At 41.2% G+C, this 26,293-nt stretch overlaps 2 protein-coding genes across 7 annotated transcripts in view; one reads left to right on the forward strand and one right to left on the reverse strand.

Annotated features, from left to right (window-relative positions):
• LOC111973733 (TRAF3-interacting protein 1-like) overlaps positions 1-17,423 on the reverse strand; it is a 41,392-nt gene extending 23,969 nt beyond the window's left edge. For 5 of the 6 annotated variants that reach the window (XM_024001150.2, XM_024001141.2, XM_024001127.2 and 2 more), the window contains exons 1-6: positions 17,188-17,423; positions 11,433-11,501; positions 3,549-3,710; positions 2,269-2,397; positions 832-1,245; positions 652-726 (exon numbers count right to left, since the gene is read on the reverse strand). In XM_024001150.2, coding sequence (XP_023856918.1) covers positions 652-726; positions 832-1,245; positions 2,269-2,397; positions 3,549-3,710; positions 11,433-11,501; positions 17,188-17,310 — 972 coding nt within the window. In that variant the 5' untranslated portion in view covers positions 17,311-17,423. The remainder of the gene's footprint in view (positions 1-651; positions 727-831; positions 1,246-2,268; positions 2,398-3,548; positions 3,711-11,432; positions 11,502-17,187) is intronic. The other variant, XM_024001160.2, reaches the window with a different exon arrangement.
• A 1,644-nt stretch (positions 17,424-19,067) lies between these two features.
• LOC111973766 (anterior gradient protein 3-like) lies at positions 19,068-24,758 on the forward strand. The gene is made up of 8 exons (XM_024001170.2): positions 19,068-19,148; positions 20,139-20,249; positions 20,608-20,671; positions 21,283-21,335; positions 23,148-23,224; positions 23,434-23,497; positions 23,847-23,930; positions 24,554-24,758. Exons 2-8 carry the CDS (start codon positions 20,144-20,146, stop codon positions 24,601-24,603), a joined length of 498 nt encoding a protein of 165 aa, XP_023856938.1. The 5' UTR covers positions 19,068-19,148; positions 20,139-20,143; the 3' UTR covers positions 24,604-24,758.
• Positions 24,759-26,293: the final 1,535 nt, after the last annotated feature.

The following is a 26,293-nucleotide window of genomic DNA, read 5'->3' on the forward strand; positions in this document are numbered from 1 at the left end:
TGTCTTTCACTTGGTGAGGAATCAGAAAGATCAGTTTTAGGCTACTATAATTCTTTGTAGTTTGGTTGTTTTCACTTTTATTTATTTTTTATCACCTGCCCAATGGGGAAACCTCAGAGCATGCTCAACTTGCGGGAATGCTTAGTTCACTTGCCCCAGGTAATAGGTGAACCCTTAAAATCAATCCCTTTTCAACACTCTTCTACATACTGCAAGTCTTGATCTTAATATCCTCCATTAATAGAATGAAACATCTGACATTTTTAAATGTCATGGGTTGACATCACACATTCATATGCTATTGCAACTGCCAAACTGTAAAAAACATAATTTATGTTGTTGTGTTTTGCTGGTCTTCAATGGGACTTGAAGTCACTTTCATAATGTACTGATTACAGTACATTCATTTCCCAAACTAAACTTAACATGAACATGTAACAAAAATACAACCATGGAAAGGACTGGAGTGGCATGAGAAAGGACTGGAGTGGCATGAGAAAGGACTGGAGTGGCATGAGAAAGGACTGGAGTGGCATGAGAAAGGACTGGGGTGGCATGAGAAATGTAGGCATTGGTTGAATATGAAAATGACTGACAATAGTAGATACTGCTCATAGGAGAGAAAGGAGGTTGGAGTAATTTAAAGCTTACCGCTGGTTCAGGTTTGGCTGTTTTACTGGGCTCCTCTGGATGTGGTCTGTGTTTTGTGTCCTCTGACGCTCTGGCCTAAACACACACACACTCCTCAGGATCTCATAGAAGCATTTTTGCAGCCACTGTTACATTGAGGACTATTTTGCACAAAGCCACGGAATGACAGACATACTCTACCTTTTTGTCACCCTTCTCTGGCACTTTGGTTTTCTCCTCCCCCTGTTTGTGTCGGAGCTCTCTCTCCTTCTCTCCCTTGTCTCGCCGTTTATCCGGGTTTAAATCTTTCTCCTTATCCCTCTCTCGGTCTCTCCCTCTGTGCGACTCCTTGTCTTTGCTTTTTTCCCTGTCCCTCTCGCTCTCCTTGTCTCGTTCTCCGTCTTTCGCTCTTTCATTGTCTTTGTCCCACTCTCGGTCCCGGCTCTTGTCCTTGCCACGGTCTTTGGTACGGTCTCGATCGCGGCTCTTCTTTGACCTTTCTCTGTCGCGGTGGCGCTCCTTCTCCTTGTCGCCCCGCCTGCCCTCTTGCTCTTTGGGCAGGTCTGGGTCCTTCTGCTCCCAACCCCTGGCGCTGTGCTCTCGGATCGCCTTCTCCTGGAGAAAACGCACACATATATAGAAAAGCATATACACACACAAAACCGTACATACACACAGATGCATTAATGTGAGCATAGGGACACCCTCAAAACACTGTGGTAGCAGGCAAACATTAGCCCTGTATGACAAACCTTTACGTTAGGAGGTTGAAGTTACATATAGAACAATAATTTAATTTTGTGTATTTGGTCCCAAATTCCTAGCACCCACTACATCAAGCTTGTGACTACTAACTCGTTGGTTGCATTTGCAGTTTGTTTTATGTTTAGTCCAATAGTAACTGAATGGTGAATGACCGGAGTCATTTTCTTTAAGCGAGTAGATAAGAGGTTTCTGAACACTTCTAAATGAATCCTGATAATGCCATGATTAAGAAAAATCCTGAATAATGATGAGTGAGAAGCCATTCAGAGGCTACAACAAAGCATGCTAACCTCTCGTTATCACCAATGAAATGGGGAGTTAAGCATTTTTGTGGGGTATGATCAGCATTATTCAAAACAACCAAAACAAACTGGAAATGCATCCAATAAGTTTGTAGTCACAAGCTTGATGTAGTCATTGCGTGCTATGAATATGGGACCAAATACTGCACTTTTGACTACTTTAATACACAAGTGAATGTGTCCAAATACCTATGACCTCTTCAAATGAGGGGACTATATACATGAAGTGCTTTCTTTTCTAAAATGGTAACACCGATATCTATGGAAATACTTCAATCCAAAATGATGGAGTATAGAGCAAAATATAAAATCTTTGCTTCACTGTCCAACTAAATACAGAGGAGAGTGTAGCTCAAAGGTATGTCATGGTCTGATGGGAATACATCCTGTCCAGTCTGAATTGTGTGTGTCTGGGCCATATTCGTAAAGCATCTCAGAATAGTATTGCTGATCTAGGACCAGTTTAGCCTTTGAGATCATAATTAATAAAATGATATGGACAGGTTTGGGAACTGTTACTATATCAGCATTTCACTTCGAGAGGCTTTGTGGATGGAGCCCCTGGTCTCACCACTTGGTCTCGTTGGTGCTCTCGTCCCTCTCTGTTCTCCTTGTCCTGGGACCGGGAGGAGCTGGCCTTCCCCTTGGGGTCCAGCTTGTCCCCGGCCAGCACCCGCTTCACCGCCTCCTCACTGGACAGCTGGGACGACATAACACAGGGGACAGACGTAACTTACTTTCAAATCAAAAGGTATTAACACATGCGCCAAATAAAACAGGTGTAGACTATACCGTGAAATGCTTGCTTACGAGCCTTACCCAAATGACGCAGAGTAAAAAAATGATGATCAAATAAAATAGTAACACAAATAGTAAGCTATATACAGAGAGTACCAGTACCAGACCACATTACTATCACACAGCAATCTTTGTGTAGAATTACCTGCCCATCTGTCTGTTTATAATGAACTGAATTCATTTTATTAGAAATATCTAACATAGGTGCCGCAGCCATTCGAGTACAACAATACACAATAAAGTCGAAATGTATTTCCATTGTGGTCCTTGTTATAATTGATGTTGTGCTAGCTAGCTAGTTTACATGCATGTGAACAGTTGTCGTGACGAGACCCTGAGGGAGGCATGGCAGAGATCCCCCGTGCTCGAAGCCCTTTATTCCAACTGGCTGTCTTCAGGGTCCAATTCAAATGTGCTCGACTGTAATTGATCCTCTTCAGATTTCACCCACTAGCGTCATTAGTGTGTGTAAACATGCATGACCTTATCTGGAGCATTTGGTTTGTGTGTTGATAGGTGACAGCTCATAATATTTGGTTTGTGTGTTGATAGGTGACAGCTCATAATATTTGCAGCAAGAGCTACCTTTTAACTTTTCTTTGCGGGCTGCGGCTATGTAAAATATTTTTTTTCTTGGCAACTTTGGATGTTGTGGACTGAAGACTGCGCTACAATTGCACACAAACGTGTCTGCAAATTTGGTTGCATGTGTATGACAATCTGGACAGAGTGTGCGTGTGTGTGCAGATGCGTCTGTCTGTCTGTGTATGCTGTGTAGTTACAGGCGTGCGCATGTGAAACAGACGCCAATGTGCTGCTAACAGTTTAACTCCCTCCACTGTCCCTGTCCCCATACCGTGCACGAACCAGTGACCCTCTGCGTCGCAACACACGTGACCACCCTCCTTGACAACGTGTGAACCAATTGAGCTCTACAAAAGTTACCAATTCGATATCTCCATCGCCGACATTTCAAGCTAGCTGTGGAGTGAGCTTACAGGCACGCTCTTAACTCCGTTACACATGTACATGGGTCTTTCCAAGCACACAGACCTTGTTGAGGCAGCACTTGGCGATGGCCTGTAGCAGCTCGTTGGTCCTCTCGGGCTCATGGCCGGCTACAATGCGCGCTGGCTTGACCGACAGGGGCTCGCCGTTCACCAGCATCACCACATCTAGGGCCTTCTGCAGGAACGCTATCTTAGCATCCTTATCCTGCAGGAGAGAGGAAGGATGAGAGGGATTGAAAGAAAGAGTGAGAACAACGACTTTAGGAAGACCGTCTAATGGGAATGTCTTTTTCCCCCTCTGAGGTTAGCATAACAAAACTGCTTCGACCTGTCTCTTTGCATCAGTTTTCTTGAGTGGATCCTCCATTGATATCAGAGTACACATGACCACTGGAGAGTTTATGCAGACATGCTTGTGTGAAACCCCTCTTCACCATGTGCACTTGAGGGAAATCTCAACATTGTATAGTTACGTGCCAACGCACAAATGGAACTAAGGGTGTTGCACTGCACAGACCATTCCAAAACGGTGTCCTCGTCTGTTATCCATTTCCAGATAAGCACAGTTGAGACCACAACCTAAGCTCCATGCCAACAGTGTAACATTAAGCTGGCCACTAACTTAACTTATAACGAGCTCGATCTCCATTCAGCCCCTGAGCTCTCCAGGCCCTGTATTTCACAACACAGCTGATATTCAGGCCTGAAAGAAAGAGCAGTGAACGGGCCAGAGTAAAGAGTACAGTCACATCCCTAAAAAAACAAAAAAATTGTCACAAGAAATTAGCTCCCTGGTATACAGAAAATACCAGAGCCCTGAAGAAAGCTTCCAGAAAATTGGAAAGACAGTACTGTGCAATATCGAAGAGCCCTCACGGCCGCTAGATCATCCTATTATTCCAACCTAATTGAGGAGAATAAGAACAATCATAAATGTATTTTTTGACACTGTCGCAAAGCTAACTAAAATGCAGCATTCCCCAAGAGAGGACGGCTTTCACTTCAGCAGTGATGAATTCACAAACTTCTTCGACGAAAAGATCATGATCATTAGAAAGCAAATTACGGACTCCTCTTTAAATCTGCGTATTTTTCCAAAACTCAGTTGTCCTGAATTATTATTTTTGTCTATTTCTGTCTGCGTTGAAACAGGTCTACAGTAGGTAGCCTTCACTACTTTTTTTAAAGTCAATACTTGTTCAAAATAATTTGCTTGATAGCAAGATAAAATGTCGCTTTCAAAAAGTATCAAAAAGAAAGGGATAATGAAATTCGAAGTTTCAGAGAAGAATGTAGAGAGATGTGTTCATCTCTCCATCTTTTCCCAATGCCAAGCCAGTGAGTCTTATTTGTAATTTAATTAATTGCTAACAGCGATATTTTAATCTCAGACATAATTATGAATCTAAGCATAGAACATTCAGTGGTATTCCCGCCCCATATAGAGGCCCGACGCAGAAACATTGAATTGTTAACTGCAAGCTGCACACACAGCTTTTTTTGAGGACATATTCTGTAACTTAAAGGGGTTAAATCTGCAGTTAGAAGGAAGAGAGAAACAGTTGTGGACATGGAGAAACTTGAGGCCTTTACTAGGAAGCTTGAGTTGTTTGATTTGGACCAGGCCGCAGCATTGTCACAGAGGTGATGGAAGATTTCATCAAGCAGCTGAGGGACAATTTATCCACCAGATTTGAAGACTTCAGCATGCCCAAGGATATCATTGCGTTTGTACGTGATCCTCTCACAGTCCGCTCAGGTGGAGAATACTCCTCCCTTGCTAAGATAACTATACCCTCGCTGGATGAGGCCGCAATTCAAACTGAGCTGATTGAATTGCAGACATCGAGCCAAACCAGGGCTGCGCTCAGGAGTGCCGAGTCCCTGTGTGCGTTGTGGGTGGCATGCTCAGAGGAATACAGCACAATAAAGAAACTGGCATTTTATGTGCTAACAATGTTTGGATCGACTTACACCTGCGAGTCCTCATTTTCCTCTATGAACTCAATATAGACTCACGACAGGAACCGGCTTTCACATAAGTCAATCGAAGGACTGCCTGCACATCAAAATCACATCCATCCATCAAACCCGACATCCACAAGATTGTGTCAGAGGGGAAATGCAATTTTTCTCATTGAATAAGTAACTTAGCGGCCTATATGACTGTATTTAGTCAATTCTAATGCTATTGTGAGAGGTTATTCAGGGATATTTACATCTCAAGCTGACAGTATGTTTTGTTTGTTCTGTCGTTACAAGAGCAGGCTATCCCGACACAGACAGACTATTTTTCTTTAAATAATTGTTTTATGTAGGATGCAAAATTTTGGACCAGTTTCAATTGTAAGTAGGTCTAATTTAAAAAAAAAAATCATACTTTTACTAGGCTGTTAAGCCTCATAGCCTACCTCAGCCAGTTAAGTTATTTTAGATGGGTCTAGGCTCCGAAGAAATAGACTGTAATTAAGCCCTCGTTGTTTGTAAAGTCAAATTAAAATAAAGATTATTGATGAAATGAATTGCTCGACTGGTGTAGGTTCTCCATCTGTTCGTTTTTGGACAAGGACATCCCAGCCAGCCAACCCTTCCCCTAACCCGGACGACCCTGGTCCAATTGTGCGTTGCCTCATGGGTCTCCCGGTCGCGGCCGGTACGCGTATCGAACCAGCATCTGTAGCAATGCAGAGAATGCATTTGACTGTTAGGACTTGCAGGAGGAACGGAAAAATTGCTTGTCAATTCATAAACCATGTGCCATGGAATGGCTTCCCAACTTTTTCTCGTTATTTTATTAAGGAAAGCATAAAGATGTAGATGAAGAAATACTGTACTGCTGTTTTGAGTTACAAATGTAACACTTTAGAGTACCTAAGCATCGAATACATTGCAAGTTGGGGATTTTCACACCTACAGTAGCCTGGCTATAAAGAGTCTATTGCCCTGCTAATAGGGTTACACCTCCTACAGTACACTTGTGAAAAACAAGTGTTTGAAAACCTGCTTTCAAAATGCCTCCAGCTGTCCATTACTACTGTAAATAAAAACACAGCATCATGTGTATTCTTTATTTTAACCACAGTGTCACAAATCATTTGTATCTACCTTTCCAATTACTTTTAATGTTTGGGATTTACAAATGTGCGCTTTTCATGTCATTTTTCGTTAAATCCAGTTCGGATTCAAGTATAACTTCTGACTGACGCCTTTAGTGAGAGATCTAATGCTTTAATATTTCATAATTTCTGCCCTCCGAATTCATATCTAAGGGGCATTTTTCACGCCATTATTAGTTACATTGTTTTAGTTTGAACGTGCAGACTGGCTCTAAGAATAGGGGGAACGTTTCCCTAGTCAGCATCATTATTAGTGCAATGCCCCTTAAAGTGTTGCTCTGTGCTACCCAGTGGGGCGGGGTGTGGGTTCACCCCCCTTCCTCTTCCTCCCTTCCCCAAGGGCTAGGACCGTCTTCTGTGCGCTGCTCTGTGGCCCATCCCGTGCCCCCTGCCCTTGAACCTTGCACGCTCACCGCTATCTCAGTGGATAAAGCTGGAGAACTGCAAGGCAACCCCATTGTTCGCCACTCGGGAGCCATGACAAATATACCAATATCCTGCTAACAGCCCATCCTAGAAACATTGTTTGCAGAATTCACAGCCTGCTATGCTTGTGAAAAACAGGGTTAATAATATATCTGTGAGAATATCTAATGGGCTTTTATATAATTATTTTACTTAATTAATAATAGTAACTTTGTTTTAAAAAAATATCGACATTTTGGAGATTATTTTGGTTTCAAATAACCTAAAGTAAGCGAGAAAAAGGCCATTCTTGAACATGGGGTGAGACATTCTTACTAATTTGTAAATAAAGCCAGTGTGTTATATAGAATGATTTATTTCTGTTTTTAGAGGGAGAGAAACCAAAAGCCCACCATAGCCTCAATGGTCTCCCGGTCACGGCCGGCACAGGTATCAAACCAGCATCTGTAGCAACGCAGTGCTGCGATGCAGTGTCTTAGAACGCTGCGCCACTCGGGAGGCCCCATCCATAAAGATTTTAATGCTGATCAATTGCCTTGCACAAAGTATCAAAATACAGAGAGGTGTTGGCAAGAGTCTATTGTCCTGCTAATAGCCCATAATGCACTATTATAATACATGGTGTCCAGGTCAGGATATCCAAAACATTTATTTATTAAAGACTATCAGAAAGAATGTTGCTACTTAATTATTTTGATCCAAAGCCATGAATGGGTCACTCAGCTTTATGTAGGTGCCGAGGCTATATGACTGCGCCATCAACTTGATTATTTAGCAGACATCACTTGATTATATTCAGTCAACACATATCTTAAGAATATCATGGAATATAATTGCACATTTTCGTTTCTCTTAGAATAAAAACCTTAAAAGGTTACAGTTTTAGTAAGTTATACTGACGAGTAGAAACAAAAAAAAGTGTCTTTTTCAGGGTGTGCGTGTGGAGGACAGAGTAATAGCAATTCTTACACTATTGTTCTAAATTCAATCACCTTCATCCTCATCATTCAGTTCATAGAAATTCAGTATTGAAGTCGTGCACAATTATCAGTTTCTACTTGGTTTATGTCGCCCATTCATTGTCAGTTAGACACACATTAGCGCCTTGGGACCCACACGCATTATCAGTGCTCTAACTTCCCCTTGCGCTGGTCTGGAGCAATGACGCAGGGTACCGTACTAAACCACAAATTACCTCCATGTCCCGCAGCATCAGCATAATCTCCAAACTTTTAGTTGAGGAGCCACTGTAGGACCATGCCTCAGGACTACCTGGCCTGATGACTCCTGGCTGTCCCCAGTCCACCTGGTCATGCTGCTGCTCCAGTTTCAACTGTTCTGCCTGCAGCTATGGAACCTTGAACTATTTACCGGACATGCTACCTTGTCCTGGACCTGCTGTTTGACTCTCTCTCACTCTACTGCACGTCTCAACCTCAGAATGCTTGGCTATGAAAAGCCAACTGACATTTACTCTTGAGGTACAGACCTGATGCACCCTCTACAACCACTGATTATTATTTGACCCTGCTGGTCATCTATGAATGTTTGAACATCTTGAAGATTAATCTGGCTTTAACGGCCATGTACTCTTATAATCTCCACCTGGCACAGCCAGAAGAGAACTGGCCGCCCCTCAGAGCCTGGTTCCTCTAGGTTTCTTCTCAGGTTCCTGCCTTTCTAGGGCGTTTTTCCTAGCCACCGTGGGCTTCTACATCTGCATTGCATGCTGTTTGGGGTTTTAGGCTGGGTTTCTGTATAGCACTTTGTGACATCTGCCCATGTAAAAAGTGCTTTATAAATAAAGGTGATTGATTGATAGGTGTCCCTTTCATGTGCTGCCAGCCAAGTACAGGCTTTGTGTGTGTCCCCTTTCATTACGCATGCTGCTAGGTAAATCCATTTGAATTCAACTTTTTAACAGCACCAGTTTTGATTAGAAGGAAGCCTTCCCTACACATAGGTGCTCAAAGGTCGACCGATACCATGAGACATCCATGTCTTCATAACTGGAAAATATAAAAATGGTTGAGGGTTATATAATGTAAAAACTTAAACCATTTTATAATTTATTGGAGTCTGTTTCTGACCGTTTGAGCAGACACATGCACATTTGTGGCCTTCTGGAGGTCATTTTGCAGGGCTCTGGCAGTGCTCCTCCTTGCAGAAAGGCGGAGGTAGCGGTCCTGCTGCTGGGTTGTTGCCCTCCTACGGCCTCGTCCACGTCTCCTGATGTACTGGCCTGTCTAAGGGTCTGTCTCTTATACACATCTAGATGTGTATAAGAGACAGCCACAGCTCGCATTGATGTGCCATCCTGGATGAGCTGCACTACCTGAGCCACTTGTGTGGGTTGTAGACTCCGTCTCATGCTACTACTAGAGTGAAAGCACCGCTAGCATTCAAAAGTGACCAAAACATCAGCCAGGAAGCATAGGAACTGAGAAGTGGTCTGTGRTCACCACCTGCAGAACCACTCCTTTATTGGGGGTGTCTTGCTAATTGCCTATAATTTCCACCTTTTGTCTATTCCATTTGCACAACAGCATGTGAAATGTATTGTCAATCAGTGTTGCTTCCTAAGTGGATAGTTTGATTTCACAGAAGTGTGATTGACTTGGAGTTACATTGTGTTGTTTAAGTGTTCCCTTTATTTTTTTTAGCAGTGTAGATTTTTAGATATTTGAACATGCATGACCATTTAAGTTGACATTTCGACGGTGGGTGGACTGGCGGCCATCTTTGCGGTAGTAATTAGAAGTTACAATTTCTATTCAATTCACAGTACCAGTCAAAAGTTTGGACACACCTACTCATTCAAGGGTTTTTCTTTTAAAATTATTTTAAATTAAACTTCAGGAAAATTTGCACGTGAAAACCATAACTGGCATGTAGATTGGAAGAAAAGATACATTGGCATTCCACATGAGAAAGGTTGCCGACTCCTCGTGTAGCCTATTACTGGTAACTTCAGGAGAGTAATGGCAGAAACTGTGAAAGCCAGCAGAGTGGGAGGAGAATAGTTGGGTCAGGTTAAGTTTTTTCTTCTTCTTGTTATCTAGATCTCTGGCGCCCTAGAGGCATTTGTCTTATTTCATCAAAGCATATAGGTGATTTTATTAAAACACATAGGGTGTGTCTATAAGGGAAAATAGACGTTTAAAAAAAGAAATTTGAGAGAAAAGTGCCTGAAAACTGATCTCGACTCAGGTTGCGAGTCTGTAATTATGTGGGTGAGTATGGGTTTACTCTTCTAAATTGTATGTGCCAGCTCAAAAAATTACAGGCGGTCTCTCAAACTGATCTAAGGTCAGTATCGGCCTCACGTCATTCGTCAGAGCATTGAGGCCGATACGTAAAGCTTATTAAAGAGCAGTGAAACTATCAAGAGCAGTGTGCGGGTTTCAACATTTCTCTCATTTTATTCAACTGTTACCATGCACCTGCAAAAAAAAGATAGCTTAGACGTGCGAATGCCTTTCGAATTACAGGTTATATAACTACACAAGCCGTTTTGGGTCCACTAATCATGTCATGGCTGGATGGTTTTCCACACCCAGGCAGGGTGCTGGAAATGATGCACACACACAGATAAGTATAGGCAGAAGCACACTTCAGTGAGATGATATCTATCCACTTAGTGTTAAAAAAGGCCCCGGCTAATCAGATAGTGAGTGTGATTCATGCCCAGCTCACACACTGTATGAAACAGGCCTAAAGGTTTCTACATGCGTCGGTTTGGCTGGCACCTAGTCGCACGAGTCTGCTCGCATACTCCCTTAAAAAAGACCTTTGCTTGAAAAATGAGGGGAGAAAAACGGCAATAGTACCGTTTGTCCATTTTGAGACGCCGTAGCCAGTACACACTTCTTCAAATAAGTCAGAATTAATGTAAGATAAAATGAATGAGATTCCTAGAGTTGACGTTTTTGCATTGGAGATCTAACTAAGATGTTTGATGTAGTATTTCCCAAGTAATTATTTTTCTTCATGTAAACGGGTCGTCTATTGTTGAATGAAAACAAACACTTCATTGAAGAATCCCTACTGTTGACCAATGACTGATGAAGGGGCATAGACTTCGACTCCGAAATTGTTGTGAGCACGACCACCCGAAAAATAACTTTTCGAAGACGAAAACATCACAATTTTGGCATAATATATGAACGAACTGTTCTGGTTGGGAAGCACGCGGACACCTTAAGAGCTAGGCTATGTATCATTTATTTTATCATGACTGTGAAATAGACAATAACTCATTAGATCTGTCACAGTGCAGTATAACAATTAGGTCAAAGCAACATATTCATAGGCAGGGGGCCTACAAGATTTCAGTCTGTTCTGGTGTTTCACAAATTCCTGATCAAATGGAGAAAATGTCTTACCTTTACATTGTCTGACTTCATCTCAGTCTCTGCATAGAGTCCCTTCATGAAGCCAGTGGTCCGGATCACCTATAGGAGAAAAGGTTAGGATACATTGCCAAATGAGTCAGCGGTTAGCCACTATATGGTTGTAATTATCAATGCAGTACAGCATGACTGATTTTAAGCCGTTCATTTTGAGCATATTTTTTTGTGGAGGGAAAACCAAATAAAGTCAGTTAAGTTATATTCAATACACGTATGCTAAAGTCAGTGGTCAGTAAAGCCCCAGCCCCCTTAGTTTACTGTTGCAACCTCTGACAACATTTCCACAGGAAGCTCAATTTCCCATTCAACCACTGGAAAAATCCCCTTACAATGATCTCAAAGTGTGTTTCTATTAAACACAGATGACCCCTTGCTAATCAGGAAACTCCTGGGTATGTTGTGGTGGGCTGTCATTACAATGGTGAAGGTGCATAAAGATGGAAGAACTCTGAGATCTCATTGATTTTGAACACTACCCAGATCTTAAACTACGGCACGCAACATGGCTCAATGTGCCAGTAAATCAGCACAATCTACGCTTTAGTTTCTTCAAATTGCCGCCGTCTTGGAGCTAGAGTAACGGAGAGCAATGTACAATATAGCAAACATAGCATTTGTGGTAAGTACATGGGGACTGTCATCTTTATGCAACTTTGTCATTGCTTCACAGGAACCTGGTAAATGTTTGTAGTGTAGCTAGCCACTAAATAGCTGACCGAATTCACTGTCAGCATGCAGTCAAAGTTATAACCAGCAGCAGATGGGAGTTGTAGTCATAACACCCGCTAAATTAGCTAGCTAAAATAAATTGAGAAAACAAGTTACATTAATCCTTAAGAGTCTATTGACGCACACATGCGTCAATCTAAGTCACAAAATTAAAAAAAAATCTCCATCAAAATCCATCAATTTAAGCTAGAAATGTATATGTTTTACAGGGGCTGCGGCTCAATCCACTGCATCCGCCTATGTCGGCCTTCCGCATATGCGGTGGAAGGCGGGTGAGCTATAGCGGTGTTTGTCAGACCATGAGACATCCCAAAAATTGTTCTTCACGAAATGTGTTCAAGCCGTTTAAGCTATAAACTAACATGATTGTGTTCTCCGTTTTGCTCTACGACCGCCACAAGTGTCAAGGGACTCATCTGAAGGTAACCCATACAAACAATTKAAAGTATGGAGGTAGTTTTGTGGCAACAAAAATAAGGGGTTAAATATGTGTCCCAAAAAATATATATATTTATTTCCTGAGCTTTCTTATATCTCCTAGATATAGGAGAGACACCCCTTACCTTTCCCACATTTTGTTTAGTTACAGCCTTGTTCTATAATGGATTAAATAAACAAATCTACACACAAAATATATTTATCTGTTAAACACTTTTTTGGTTACTACATGATTCCATACACGTTATTTCATAGTTCTGATGTCTTCAATTGTATCTATAATGTAGAAAATAGTACAAATAAAAGAAAAACCCTGGAATGAGTAGGTGTCCAAACATTTGACTTGTATATATTGGTTTTATAAACTCAGCAAAAACAGAAACATCCTCACTGTCAACTGCGTTTATTTTCAGCAAACTTAACATGTGTAAATATTTGTATGAACTTAACAAGATTCAACAACTGAGACATAACAAGTTATACAGACACGTGACTAACAGAAATGGGATAATGTGTCCCTGAACAAAAGGGGGTCAAAATCAAAAGTAACAGTCAGTATCTGGTGTGGCCACCAGCTGCATTAAGTACTGCAGTGCATCTCCTCCTCATGGACTGCACCAGATTTGCCAGTTCTTGCTGTTAGATGTTACCACAGTCTTCCACCATGGCACATGCAAGTTCCCAGACATTTCTGGGGGGAATGGCCCTAGCCCTCACCCTCCGATCCAACAGGTCCCAGTCAGGCTCAATGGGATTGAGATCCGGGCTCTTCACTGGCCATGGCAGAACACTGACATTCCTGTCTTGCAGGAAATCACACACAGAACAAGCATTATGACTGGTGGCATTGTCATGCTGGAGGGTCATGTCAGGATGAGCCTGCCGGAAGGGTACCACATGAGGGAGGAGAATGTCTTCCCTGTAACGCACAGGGTTGAGATTGCCTGCAAATGACAACAAGCGCAGTCCGATGATGCTGTGACACACCGACCCAGACCATGACAGACCCGCCACCTCCAAATCGATCCTGCTCCAGAGTACAGGCCTCGGTGTAACGCTCATTCCTACGATGATCAACGCGAATCCGACCATCACCCCTGGTGAGATAAAAACGCGACTCGTCAGTGAAGAGCACTTTTTGCCAGTCCTGTCTGGTCCAGCGATGGTGGGTTTGTGCCCATAGGCGACATTGTTGCCGGTCATGTCTGGTGAGGACCTGCCTTACAACAGGCCTACAAGCCCTCAGTCCAGCCTCTCTCAGCCTATTGCGGACAGTCTGAGCACTGATGGAGGGATTGTGCATTCCTGGTGTAACTCAGGCAATTGTTTCCATCCTGTACCTGTCCCGCAGGTGTGATGTTCAGATGTACCGATCCTGTGTAGGTGTTGTTACACGTGGTCTGCCACTGCGAGGAAGATCAGCTCTCCATCCTGTCTCCCTGTAGCTAAGTCTTAGGCGTCTCACAGTACAGACATTGCAATTTATTGCCCTGGCCACATCATCATGCCTCCTTGCAGCATGCCAAAGGCACGTTCACGCAGATGAGCAGGGACCCTGGGCATCATTCTTTTTGTGTTTTTCAGAGTCAGTAGAAAGGCCTCTTTAGTGTTCTAAGTTTTCATAAGTGTGACCTTAATTGCCTACCGTCTGTAAGCTGTTAGTGTCTTAAAGACCATTCCACAGGTGCATGTTCATTAATTGTTTATGGTTCATTGAACAAGCATGGGAAACAGTGTTTAAACCCTTTACAATGGAGGTCTGTCAAGTTATTTGGATTTTTACGAATTATCTTTGAAAGATAGCGTTTTTGCAAGGGTTTACCTAAAAGCGTCCTATAATTCAAAATCGAATAGCTAAAATATCTTTAATGCGATTTAAACGTGAGCTTGTCCGAGATGTTGGACTCGACGACAGTTGCTATCCATTGGAGCACTGAGATTGGTGCCCTAAATTCTGAGGTGGGGCTTAGCGAAGGGTCAATTGCGTCATCCACGCAAACACACTTATCAAATATGCATGAGCATATACTGAAAGGTGAGAAACTTCACTGAAGGAGGAGAGAGAGAGACTACCAATTGAATGGGGTTGAGTGTACTCAGCTCTGCAGCTCGTGGGAACAGCAGTGGCCAAAAGCAACCTGAATGACCTATAAGACAGACTTGTCCAGAAGATGATGTAGTCTTGTGCAGATGGATCTGTCAGTCTGCTCTGCCTGGATAATCTTTGCTGAGCCTGGTATAGCCTGTGGCACAGACCCAGCCAATGGCAAACCTTCTAGCGAGGAAGACATTCTCACAGCATCACACACTATGTTCGTACAGTGCCTCCAGAATTAATCATACCCCTTGACTTATTCCATATTTTGATGTGTTACAGCCTTAATTCAAAATAATTTCAATTTGTTTTCTCATCCACCCACACACAATACCCCATAATGGCAAAGTGAAAACATGTTTTTTGAATTTAATATATAAACACAGAAATATGTCATTTACATAAGTATTCACACCCCTAGGTTAATACTTTGTTGAAGCACATTTGACAGTGATTACACCTGGGAGTCTTTCTGGGTAAGTCGCTAAGAGCTTTCCACACCTGGATTGTGCAACATTTGCCCATTATTCTTTTCAAATTTCTTCAAGCTCTGTCAAATTGGTTGTTGATCATTACTAGACAACCATTTTCAGGTTTTGCCTAAAATCTACTTGAAAATCTAAGTCAAAACTGAAACTCGGCCACTCAGGAATATTCAATGTCTTCTTGGTAAGAAACTCAAATGTAGATTTGGCCTTGTGTTTTGGGATATTGTCCTGCTGAAATCTGAATGAATCTCCCTGTGTCTGGTGGAAAGCAGACAACCTGGATTTCCTCTAGGATTTTGCCTGTGCTTAGCTCCATTCCGTTTATTTTTTATCATGAAAAACTCCCCAGTCCTTAACGATTACAAGCATAACCATAACATGATGCAGCCACCACTATGTTTGAAAATATGGAGAGTGGTACTCCGTAATGTGTTGTATTTGCCCTGAAACATAACACTTTGTATTTAGGACATAAAGTGAATTGCTTTGCCACATTTTTTGCATTATTACTTTAGTGCCTTGCTGCAAAACAGATGCATGTTTTGGGATATTTTTATTCTGTGCAGGCTTCCTTCTTTTCACTCTGTCAATTAGGTTAGTATTGTGAAGTAACTACAATGTTGTTGATCCATCCTCGGTTTTCTTATATCACAGCCATTAAACTCTAACTGTTTTAAAGTCCCCATTGGCCTCATGGTGAAATCCCTGAGTGGTTTCCTTCCTCTCCGGCAACTGATTTAGGAAGGACGTCTGCATCTTTGTAGTGATCATCCAAAATGTAATAAATAACTTCACCATGCTGAAAGGGATATTCAATGTCAGATTTGTTTTATTTTTGCCCATCTACCAACAGGTGCCCTTCTTTGCGAGGCATTGGAAAACCTCTAGTCTTTGTGGTTGAATCTGTTAAAAATTCACTGCTTGACTGAGGGACCTTACAGATAATTGTATGTGTGGGGAACAGAGATGAGGCAGTCATTAAAAAATCATGTTAAACACTATTATTGCACACAGTGTGAGTCCATGCAATTAATTAAGCAAATGTTTACTCCTGAACATATTTAGGCTTGCCATAACAAAAGGGTTGAATACATGACTCAAGAACAGAAAAAATAAATAAAATACACTTGGAGATTATCTGGTGTGTAGACCAGTGACAAACTGTAATCCATTTGAAATGCAGGCTGTAACACAGCAACATTTTGGAAAATTCTATGGGTGTAAATACTTTCTGAAGGCACCATTTATGAGGGCATGTTCCTGCCTGTCCCATGGCCCTGCCATCATGATACTTGTTATGTCAAGTACAAATTATAATGGATTTAGAACCATGATCAGCGGTATCCTTTTTATATTATTTAGGCTATAACAAGCAAGCACCACCCTTCCACAGTGCCATGCCTTCGTGTTGCCATCCTAACTAGTTAGTTAGGGAAGACAGTCCAATTCAAACAAGCAATCCAGCTGCATTTAGGGATAAGCTCATTGACCGTCACCTAGAATAGAAGGCCTCATTTCATAACAGGGATGATACCCTCATAAAACTTCGGTGACAAAAATATGTAACTGTACCTGCTAGCTAACTAACTAGTTAACGTTAACTAACGAGTTAACTAGTGCAGGGGCAGACATTTAATTTGTTATAGGATAATGTTTTAAACCGTTTCATGAGTAAATAGCCAGCCAGTTAGCAAATAATTTCATATTTTTTTTTACATAGATACAGTGAAAAGTCACATTTCCCGGCGCCGCGACTTGGTTTTGTTTACTAAACCAAGCAGACAGGAGTGCCTAGCAACGAAAAACGACGCTGATTTGATAGCTAGCTACTGTTAGGTAAATTGGCTAATTATCATGACTCAGTCTCAATGCTGAAAGGTTAGTTGGCTGGTTTTAGCAGGGGATAAATGCTAGCTAGCTATCAAATCCAATCTAACTAGTAAGACCTCTTTGTAACCAATGTTAGCTAATCACTCACCTCACTGAATATGTCGTGCAGATACCTAAACGGCGGTTTGCTGAGCAGTTTTTCAGTAAGCGGCGGTTTCTTTATAACTTTCCCTAACGTGTCTTGGGTCTTTTTGGCCACTGACCCGTTCATGGCAGCTGCTGAAATGACAAATTACCCAAAGTTATTGATGAAAACAAGACTGTTCTTCAATCAAAACTCCTGTCGCTATGTCAATAGCATCCAATCCCACAATGCATCATTAATCTGAAATGCGCTTGTGCTAAATCAGAGATACTGGATATAATGGCGAGATGCTTGCGTTCCAGCCCTAACAGTGGGGGCGGGACAACTCCGATATAAAGGGATTTTTCTCAAAGTTGCCGGGATGTCATGTGCAGTGGCGATCCGTCATTCAGAGCAGGTGTGGCTTTTGAGCCCCACATTTTCAGCAGGCTTGCCTGTTTTGCATGTTATTTTGGCATTAATACGTATCAGTTTACAAACAATGTAAAAAAAAAAATATATATATATCATTGAGTTAATAAAGCCGCACACAAACATGGTCTCTTTTTTGTTTACTTGAGTAAGGCAGCTCCAAAATGTTTCAGCCCAACTCATTGCTTTCTGTGGTGGGCAAGCCAGCAGAAAATACAGAGTGTTGCGCCGTGATTGGCTCAGTGTTCTGTCACTCATGGGGACACTACGTCACCACCAAGTCTAAGGGTAGACCAACAAATGCTATCCCCTTGGGTGCTGCCATAGAGTTACATTAGAAGTGCTGATCCAAAAAGGCTCACGGTCATTGGCCACAGATAAAATTATATCAAATCACTTTCTGTCATGTCAACGTCATACTTTCAAAATCTCATCATCATCATCATCATCATCATCATCATGAATCAAGTCGACAATCTACTGGCAAATCCTTTTTAATTCATATGAATAGAAATAATTCACATTTACATTTCACATTTACGTCATTTAGCAGACGCTCTTATCCAGAGCGACTTACAAATTGGAAAGTTCGTACATATTCATCCTGGTCCCCCCGTGGGGAATGAACCCACAACCCTGGCGTTGCAAGCGCCATGCTCTACCAACAGAGCCACACGGGACCTGTGTGATGAAGAGAACGTATAGATAAAATGTATCGGTGCTCATCGGCCATTGGACATAAACATTACACAACAAGTTGGAAATCGCAAATTCAACAATGAGTGGTTTGGAAGGAATCAGTGGCTAACTGCAAGCGTTGCAAATCAATCATTAGCCTGCTATTCAGTGGTGTGGCTGTGTGGTCCCAAGTCTAAGATTAACCTTTCTCTTTTCCTAGTCTCTTTTCCTAGTTTAAAATGATAAACATTCAACATTGGCCATGCTGTCAATGAAGCATGATTTGTGACGTGCTCAAAACAACTTAACTAGGAACTGCAATATCTGACTTTAGTGAGTTCAAGACAACTGCGAACTTGGGAAAAATGAGCTACGACTGGGAAAATATGTAGGTGTGCTGACTGTGACAAAGGCACTGGGTTTTCAGTTGTCTTGTTTGCTAAATTAACAAATGAAATAGGCAGTGGCATGGTGTACAGTATATAACCATAGAAGCACTGTGACATATGCCTCATTGCAGTCATATTTAGGGCTTATTGGGGATGTGGCTTTCAGGTAATTATTATTGGCAACCCATTCCATGAGAGTGAATGTCATTCCAGTTAATCTCTTCAGTTATATTTGATCAATTATGACTAACTCAGTGCACTGCTTTCTATGAATTCTGATGGTGTTTAAATGTTTAGGCAAAAAGAAAAATGTCCTGTTTGGAACACTGACAAGTAGAGAGAATAATTTAAAAATAATTGGATAGGCCTGGCTCCCCATACCTGTTTGGTGAGTTTGGTTGTCTATAAAAAGAACTGCAAATCAAAACCAAGTTACTGTCAGCTTGGAAATAGGTTACAGACACTCCTCCTATGCCTGTGCAATAGGTAAGATATCAAAATCATTGAACATTTCTTAGTGGAAACTTGTAATATTATTGTGTTGACTTGATGCAGTATTTGAATAACCTGGTTGGTGTACAGGCCTATCTCTGTCAACATTCAATCATGTTAAACCTTCATTTTGCCTTTGGCAATTCGGCCGAAGAAGAAACAGACTGGCACCAAAATCAGTTGTTTGAAGTTACGCAGACAATAATGATCTATGCAAAATCTCTAATATACAGTATTCTTGTACAGGGTTTTATTTTAGAATTTAAAAATACTAATAGACAAATGACAAATGCCATAATCGAGATCAGGAGTAGTTTGAAGTAAATGTGACACACATAACCAAACAGGTTTGGCCTGTTTTAGTAAGCATAGATGATAGATCGCTACTATTCATTTAGGCACTTGTATTGAAATGGGCCTAACCCTTAAATGGCACAAGGCAGGTGTTTCTCGGAAGGGGTTCCTTTTTATCACACTTGACTTTTATATGGTCAAGGCGAGAGTTATACTGTAGGTTGATACATTGCTATGTTTTCATTCATAAAGCCCTTTTACAAAAAGTCGATCCATACCTAACATCATTACTAAACTTTAGACATACGAGTTACCACACCCGGTCTCAGGGATGGCTAACTTAGGAAATTCCTTTGGTCTCTACTGCGTTCGGTAAATCAGCTTTTAGTTTTCTTGCACCTTACTTGTGGAATGATCTTTAAAATGTTCTTAAAATTTGACGTTCTGGTGCCTCTCGGGCGATTCATTTTATGACTGTGTTTTTCTTTCTGCTTGCAATTTGTATTGCTATTTTGATGTGTGCATTTTCTGTAATGCATGTAATTCAGGGCTCATCTGTAAAAGAGACCTTGGTCTCAGTATGACTCCTTGGTCAAATAAAGGTTAACTAAATAAATAATAAACATAAGTATTACATATAAGTATTTTTGAACAGTTTGACTTGACTTCCTCCTCTTCTCTCTACCTCAGAACGGATGACAACCATGTATCGCTGGTCTCTCTTTGCATTGCTCTTTGTTACCTGTATGGAAGTTTCCCTACAGAAGAAAACAAGGAAAGGCACTCAGACTCTCTCAAGAGGTAAGAATTATGTAACAATGTATCCTCGCCCCACCCCTAACGTCTATTTGAGTTTACTACACTCAGAAAAAAAGGGTTCTTCAGCTGTCCCCATAGGAGAACCCTTTTTGGTTCCAGGTAGAACTCTTTTGAGTTCCACATAGAACCCACTGTGGAAAGGGTTCTACACAGAACCAAAAGGATTCTACCTGGAACAAAAAAAATGTTTGTTCAAAGGGTTCTCCTATGGGGACAGCTGAATAACTCTTTCATGTTCTAGAAAGCACTTTTTTTCTGAGTGTACGAAAACAGTTCTCCATCCCCATTACATTAACACCAAATCCATTCGTTCTAATTTCCATCCTCAATTTTGTCTCAGGATGGGGAGATTACATTGCATGGGTCAATACCTATGAGGAAGCCCTGATGACAATGAAAGAAAGGTAAAACAAGATTAGACAAAATACACAACAAGACATCAAATGGCAATTGCGTTGTTTGGTTAGTGGCATATGTTTGACAATTAGAGCAGTCTTTCAAATGTCTGAGAGTGAAACATTTCATTAAAGCTATCTGCTTATGTTACAGCCATATCCTCACAATTATTATATTACAATTGACATTTCAGTCAATTATCAGACACTTTTATCCAGAGTGACTTACAGTTAGTGCATTCATCTTAAGATAACTAGGTGAGACAATCACATATCACTGCGCCCCATTAATTCAACGTGTCCAATAAAACGAATCAAACTGTAACGGAAATCCTCATATTTATTATATGGTTGCATCCCAAAATGGCACAGGCACCATATTCACTAGACAGTGCACTACTTTTGACCTGGGCGCTATCAAAAGTAGTGCACAGAATATGAAATAGGTTGCCATTTGGGACACACACCGCCTATTTGTTTTCTTATCTCCATAATGACACTAGGGACTTAAGTTTGGTACAATCCCAGAGACGTTGTACTTCTCTGTAAGCACATCCACCCACTACTTATTCTGCAGTGGAATGTGTTCTTGTTTTGTCTGTGTCCTCATGTTCCCACAGTAAGAAGCCTCTGATGGTCATTCATCACATGGACGATTGTCCTCATAGTCAAGGTAATACTGCTGTGCTTTCATACTCACACATACAGTACCAGTCAAAAGTTTGGACACACCTGGTCATTCAAGGGTTTATCTTTATTTTTTACGTTGTAGAATAATAGTGAAGACATCAAAACTATGAAATAACGCATATGGAATCATGTAGTAACCAAAAAAGTGTTAAACAAATCAAAATATATTTTATATTTGAGATTCTTCAAAGTAGCCACCCTTTGCCTTGATGATAGCTGCACACTCTTGGCATACTCTCAAACAGCCTGGAATGCATTTCAATTAACATGTTTGGACAGTTTGGACATGTTTGGACAGTTAATTTAACAAAAAAGGTTAATTTGTAGAATTGTTGTCCTTCTTAATGCGTTTGAGCCAATCAGTTGTGTTGTGACAAGGTAGGGGTGGTATACAAAAGATAGACCTATTTGGTTAAATACCAAGTCCATATTATGGCAAGAACAGTTGAAATAAGCAAAGAGAAACGACAGTCCATCATTTCTTTAAGACAAAGGTCAGTCAATACGGAAAATTTCCAGAACTTTGAACGTTTCTTCAAGTGCAGTCGCAAAAACCATCAAGCGCTATGCTGAAACTGGCTCTCATAAGGACCATCACAGGAACGGAAGAACCAGAGTTACCTCTGCTGCAGAGGATAAGTTCATTAGACTTAACTGCCTCTAAATTGTATCCCAAATAAATGCTTCACCGAGATAAAGTAAGACACATCTCAACATCAACTGTTCAGAGGAGACTACATGAATCAGGCATTCATGGTTGAATTGCTGCAAAGAAACCACAACTAAAGAACACCAATAATAAGAAGAGACTTGCTTGGGACCAGAAACACGATCAATGGACATTAGACCGGTGGAAATCTGTCCTTTGGTCTGATGAGTCTAAATTTGAGATTTTTTGTTCCAACCGCCGTGTCTTTGTGAGACGTAGAGTTGGTGAATGGATCATCTCCGCATGTGTGGTTCCCACCGTGAAGCACGGATGGTGTGGGGTGCATTGCTGGTGACACTGTTTGTGATTTATTTCGAATTCAAGGCACACTTAACCAGCATGGCTACCGCAGCATTCTGCAGCGATATGCCATCCCATCTGGTTAGTGGGACTATCATTTGTTTTTCAACAGGACATTGACCCAAAACCCACCTCCAGGCTGTGTAAGGGCTATTTGACTAAGAAGGAGAGTGATGGAGTGCATCAGATGACCTGGTCTCCACAATCACCTGACCTCAACCAAATTGAGATGATTTGGAATGGGTTGGACTGCAGAGTCAAGGAAAAGCACCCAACAAGTGCTCAGCATATGTGGAAACTCCTTCAAGACTGTTGGAAAAGCATTCCAGGTGAAGCTGGTTGAGAGAATGCCAAGAGTGTTCAAAGCTCTCATCGAGGCAACGGGTGGCTACTTTGAAGAATCTCAAATATAAAATATATTTTGATTTGTTTAACACTTTTTTGGTTACTAAATGTTTCCATATGTGTTATTTCATAGTTTTGATGTCTTCACTATTATTCTACAATGTAGAAAATAGCAAAAATAAAGAAAAACCCTTGAATGAGTAGGTGTGTCCTAACTTTTGACTGGTACTGTACATCATCTAACCAAAGGGCCCAACCAAGGTCTTTGTTGCCTTACAGTTGGTATCGTTGTAGCAACATTTCCTTCGACATTATCATTTGTAAAGGCTTGTATGACAAAAGAATAGCAATACATACAAATTCCACTACGAGGATAAAGTGTGTTGAAGTTAAAGGTGAGGTTCTCACTGACATATCATTCTGTCCCACTTCCTTCCACAGCTCTGAAGAAGGCGTTTGCTGTTGATAAAACCGTACAGAAAATGGCCCAAAAGGATTTTGTTATGCTCAATTTGATGGTAATTGATTTTTTTTAAATGTATTCAACATACACTCATTGGAAGCAATGCAATTATATGGTTGTAACCATATCCCAATCACATATTGTACATTGTATCATGCATTTCATTATTTCATCACTTGGAGGTAAATGTTCGAATTTAGATGCTAAATAGATGGTAGTTGATTAGGAATGTATATTTTGATGTCATTTTGATTTATTTTTCAGCATGAGACTACAGACCGTAATCTGGCAGCAGATGGCAACTACGTTCCAAGAATCATCTTTGTTGGTGGGTCTCTTCTTCTACCATGCCATCTCACTTAGGAAATAAATCACCACTTGTTCTGAATCGCCAACACATCACTCAGGTCCAAAGCTTGCTGTGAGATCTTTGATCTAACTGTATGCAGTGCCTCGCATACATTTATTTTAAACAGTAGCGATTTGCCTAAGAACCACCAAATAACTTACAGTACATGTGTGGGTCTTGATCAAGGATCAATGTAATTTATGGGTCGCCATAGTGTTAGAAATTGAATAGTATGAATAAAGCATTACAATCTAGTTATACCTACATAAGGATGTATTATGTTTGGAAGCTTTGGCAAAGTCCTCCAAAATATCTCTCCCTCCCACAGATCCATCCATGACCGTGCGTTTAGACCTCGTTGGGAAGTACAGTAATCGCCTGTACACCTACGAGCCGAGCGACATCTCATACTGTGAGTGTCCCTCTTCTTCCCTAATGAGGTCCTATGAGAGTCAGATATCCTTCTGTTGCCTCCTTAACACACACACACACACACACACACACACACACACACACACACACACACACACACACACACACACACACACACACACACACACACACACACACACACACACACACACACGTTCTCCAATAACACAGACTGCACTTACTTGGTTCTAGTCTTTCTTCCTTCACCTAATTCACTAACTAGTTGAGAGGAGAGAGTTGGGAGATACAACCAATAAAGTATTGAGATTGCTTAAGGACAATTCTTAGAGGGAGAGAAGGTGGGTGGGTGAAGGGGTGGATGAATACTTTATAAAGGTTTTACTTGCTCAAATGAAAAGCTGAAAAGCGAAAGGAGGATTATTATTAGTCAGAAATGAAGCAAATTATTTCTCTAATTGCTCAAAGTGTAAAATAATTAATTGTTTGGTCCACTACTATCAGAACAACATAAAGCAAGGTTGGGCAATTTAAATTCAGTCAATTCCTGAATTGAATTCCAATTCTCTTCCTGACATGAAATGGAATTTACCACTTCCCTGTTAAACAGATTCTTACCCAAGCTTCTTGTCCCTCTCTCCATAGTGGCCAGGAACATGAAAAAAGCCAAGCTTCTACTGCACTCTGAACTGTGACCTCACAGCCTTCTAAACTCTGTACCAATAAGCCACTGGGCCCTTCCCTGTCATGTGATCCAGAGCAACAACCAGAGTGGTTCACGGAGTCTTGGACATTCATATGTTTACACAAAATGTATACAATAGATGATCAATAAATATGAATAACAGTGTGCAGTGTACTGAATTTGTTGATGTTTATTTGCTTTTGACTCCAAATGCTAAAACAGACCAAATATATACATTTAACGTTATATGGACATTCTCTGTGAGGGTTGTTGACATGGCTTAATTGTCGCAGAATGCAAAGAATACAAACATATTCAAATATGAATTTAATAGGTTGAAAGACTTATCTGCTCAGTGCTTAATAGATTTACAATGAGGGCATGGACAGTGAAGCGTTTTTTCTTTTGGCTCTGTACTCCATGAGGTGAATGAATCGTGAATAATGATGAGTGAGAAAGTTACAGATGCACAAATATCATACCACCAAGACATGCTGACCTCTCACCATTACAATCACATGGGAGGTTAGCATTTTGGGGGGAATATGATATTTGTGTGTCTAACTTTCTCACTAATCATTATTCATGATTAATTCAGTATTATCTGTAATCATGGTAGCATCCACATTAATGTTGAAGTGTTTAGAAACATATTCTATTCTTATTTACAATAAAAATGACTCCAAAATTACACAATACATTATTTACCATTCACAAGCTTGATGCAGTCCATTAATCACATCATTTCCTGTTGAATGCGGAATGAGGCAGCGCTAGGTTTGTTCTTTTGGAAGTGTCTGAAAGTGTTCTATTGGAAAAGTTTGGTTACTAGCTAGATACCTTTTGATTTTGGATCCCACTGCACCGTTGGCATCAGATGATGGGAACGCTGCGGTCTGTTCGCAGATCATTCCGTCCGAGGGTTAGCTGTCTATAAAGCAAGCAGGGTTTCCTTGAGGGCTTGAATGCAGCCTGAGACGCGGTTAGCCCTTGAGGCTTTGAGCGCGGATTTTCCCGGGCTTGTGGCTGTCTAGATCCCTACTGTTTGTTGCTGTTTCCAACTTCCCTGTGACCTGCCCTGTCTGGAATTGTGGGGAGTAACAGCGTAGCCTACGTTGCTACCATGACAAAGACCAAAGCCGGTGGGAGTACCGCTGAGGACAGTGGTGTCACTATCGCAACTCTACAAGCAGTTGTTACAACAAGAAAATAGCTTCAACTGTTGTGTCCAAATACTGGTGGAGTAAACTAATTAAAAAAATGGACAACCTGACCAGAGAGGTAAAGGACCTGAAGAACAGTTTGCGGTTCTCCCAGGGTCCGCTCGATGAGTTTAAACACGAAAACAGCAAGAAGAAAATCTGTAAATCATTAAGAGAGGACATTTGTTCTGTATGTGAATCCATGATAACAATGACAAAGAAATCAGATTATCTCGAGGGACAATCAAGGTGGAACAACATTGTTGTAGACGGAATTGCAGAATCTCCACATGAGACCTGGATGGAGGACAAAGTGAGGGAAATGATCTTGGAGAAACTGAAGATGGAGATTGAGTTGGAGCGCACCCAAATGACTGGAAAACCCACCACCGGCACTGGTGACAGGCCCAGGCCGATAGTTGTCAAGTTCCTGAGGTTCAAGGACGAGGTAGTGTTCTGGAATGAGCCAAGAACTTGAGGGGAACGTACATCTTCCTC

Source organism: Salvelinus sp. IW2-2015, linkage group LG2, assembly GCF_002910315.2.
Source record: "Salvelinus sp. IW2-2015 linkage group LG2, ASM291031v2, whole genome shotgun sequence".
Classification (NCBI taxonomy): domain Eukaryota; kingdom Metazoa; phylum Chordata; class Actinopteri; order Salmoniformes; family Salmonidae; genus Salvelinus; species Salvelinus sp. IW2-2015.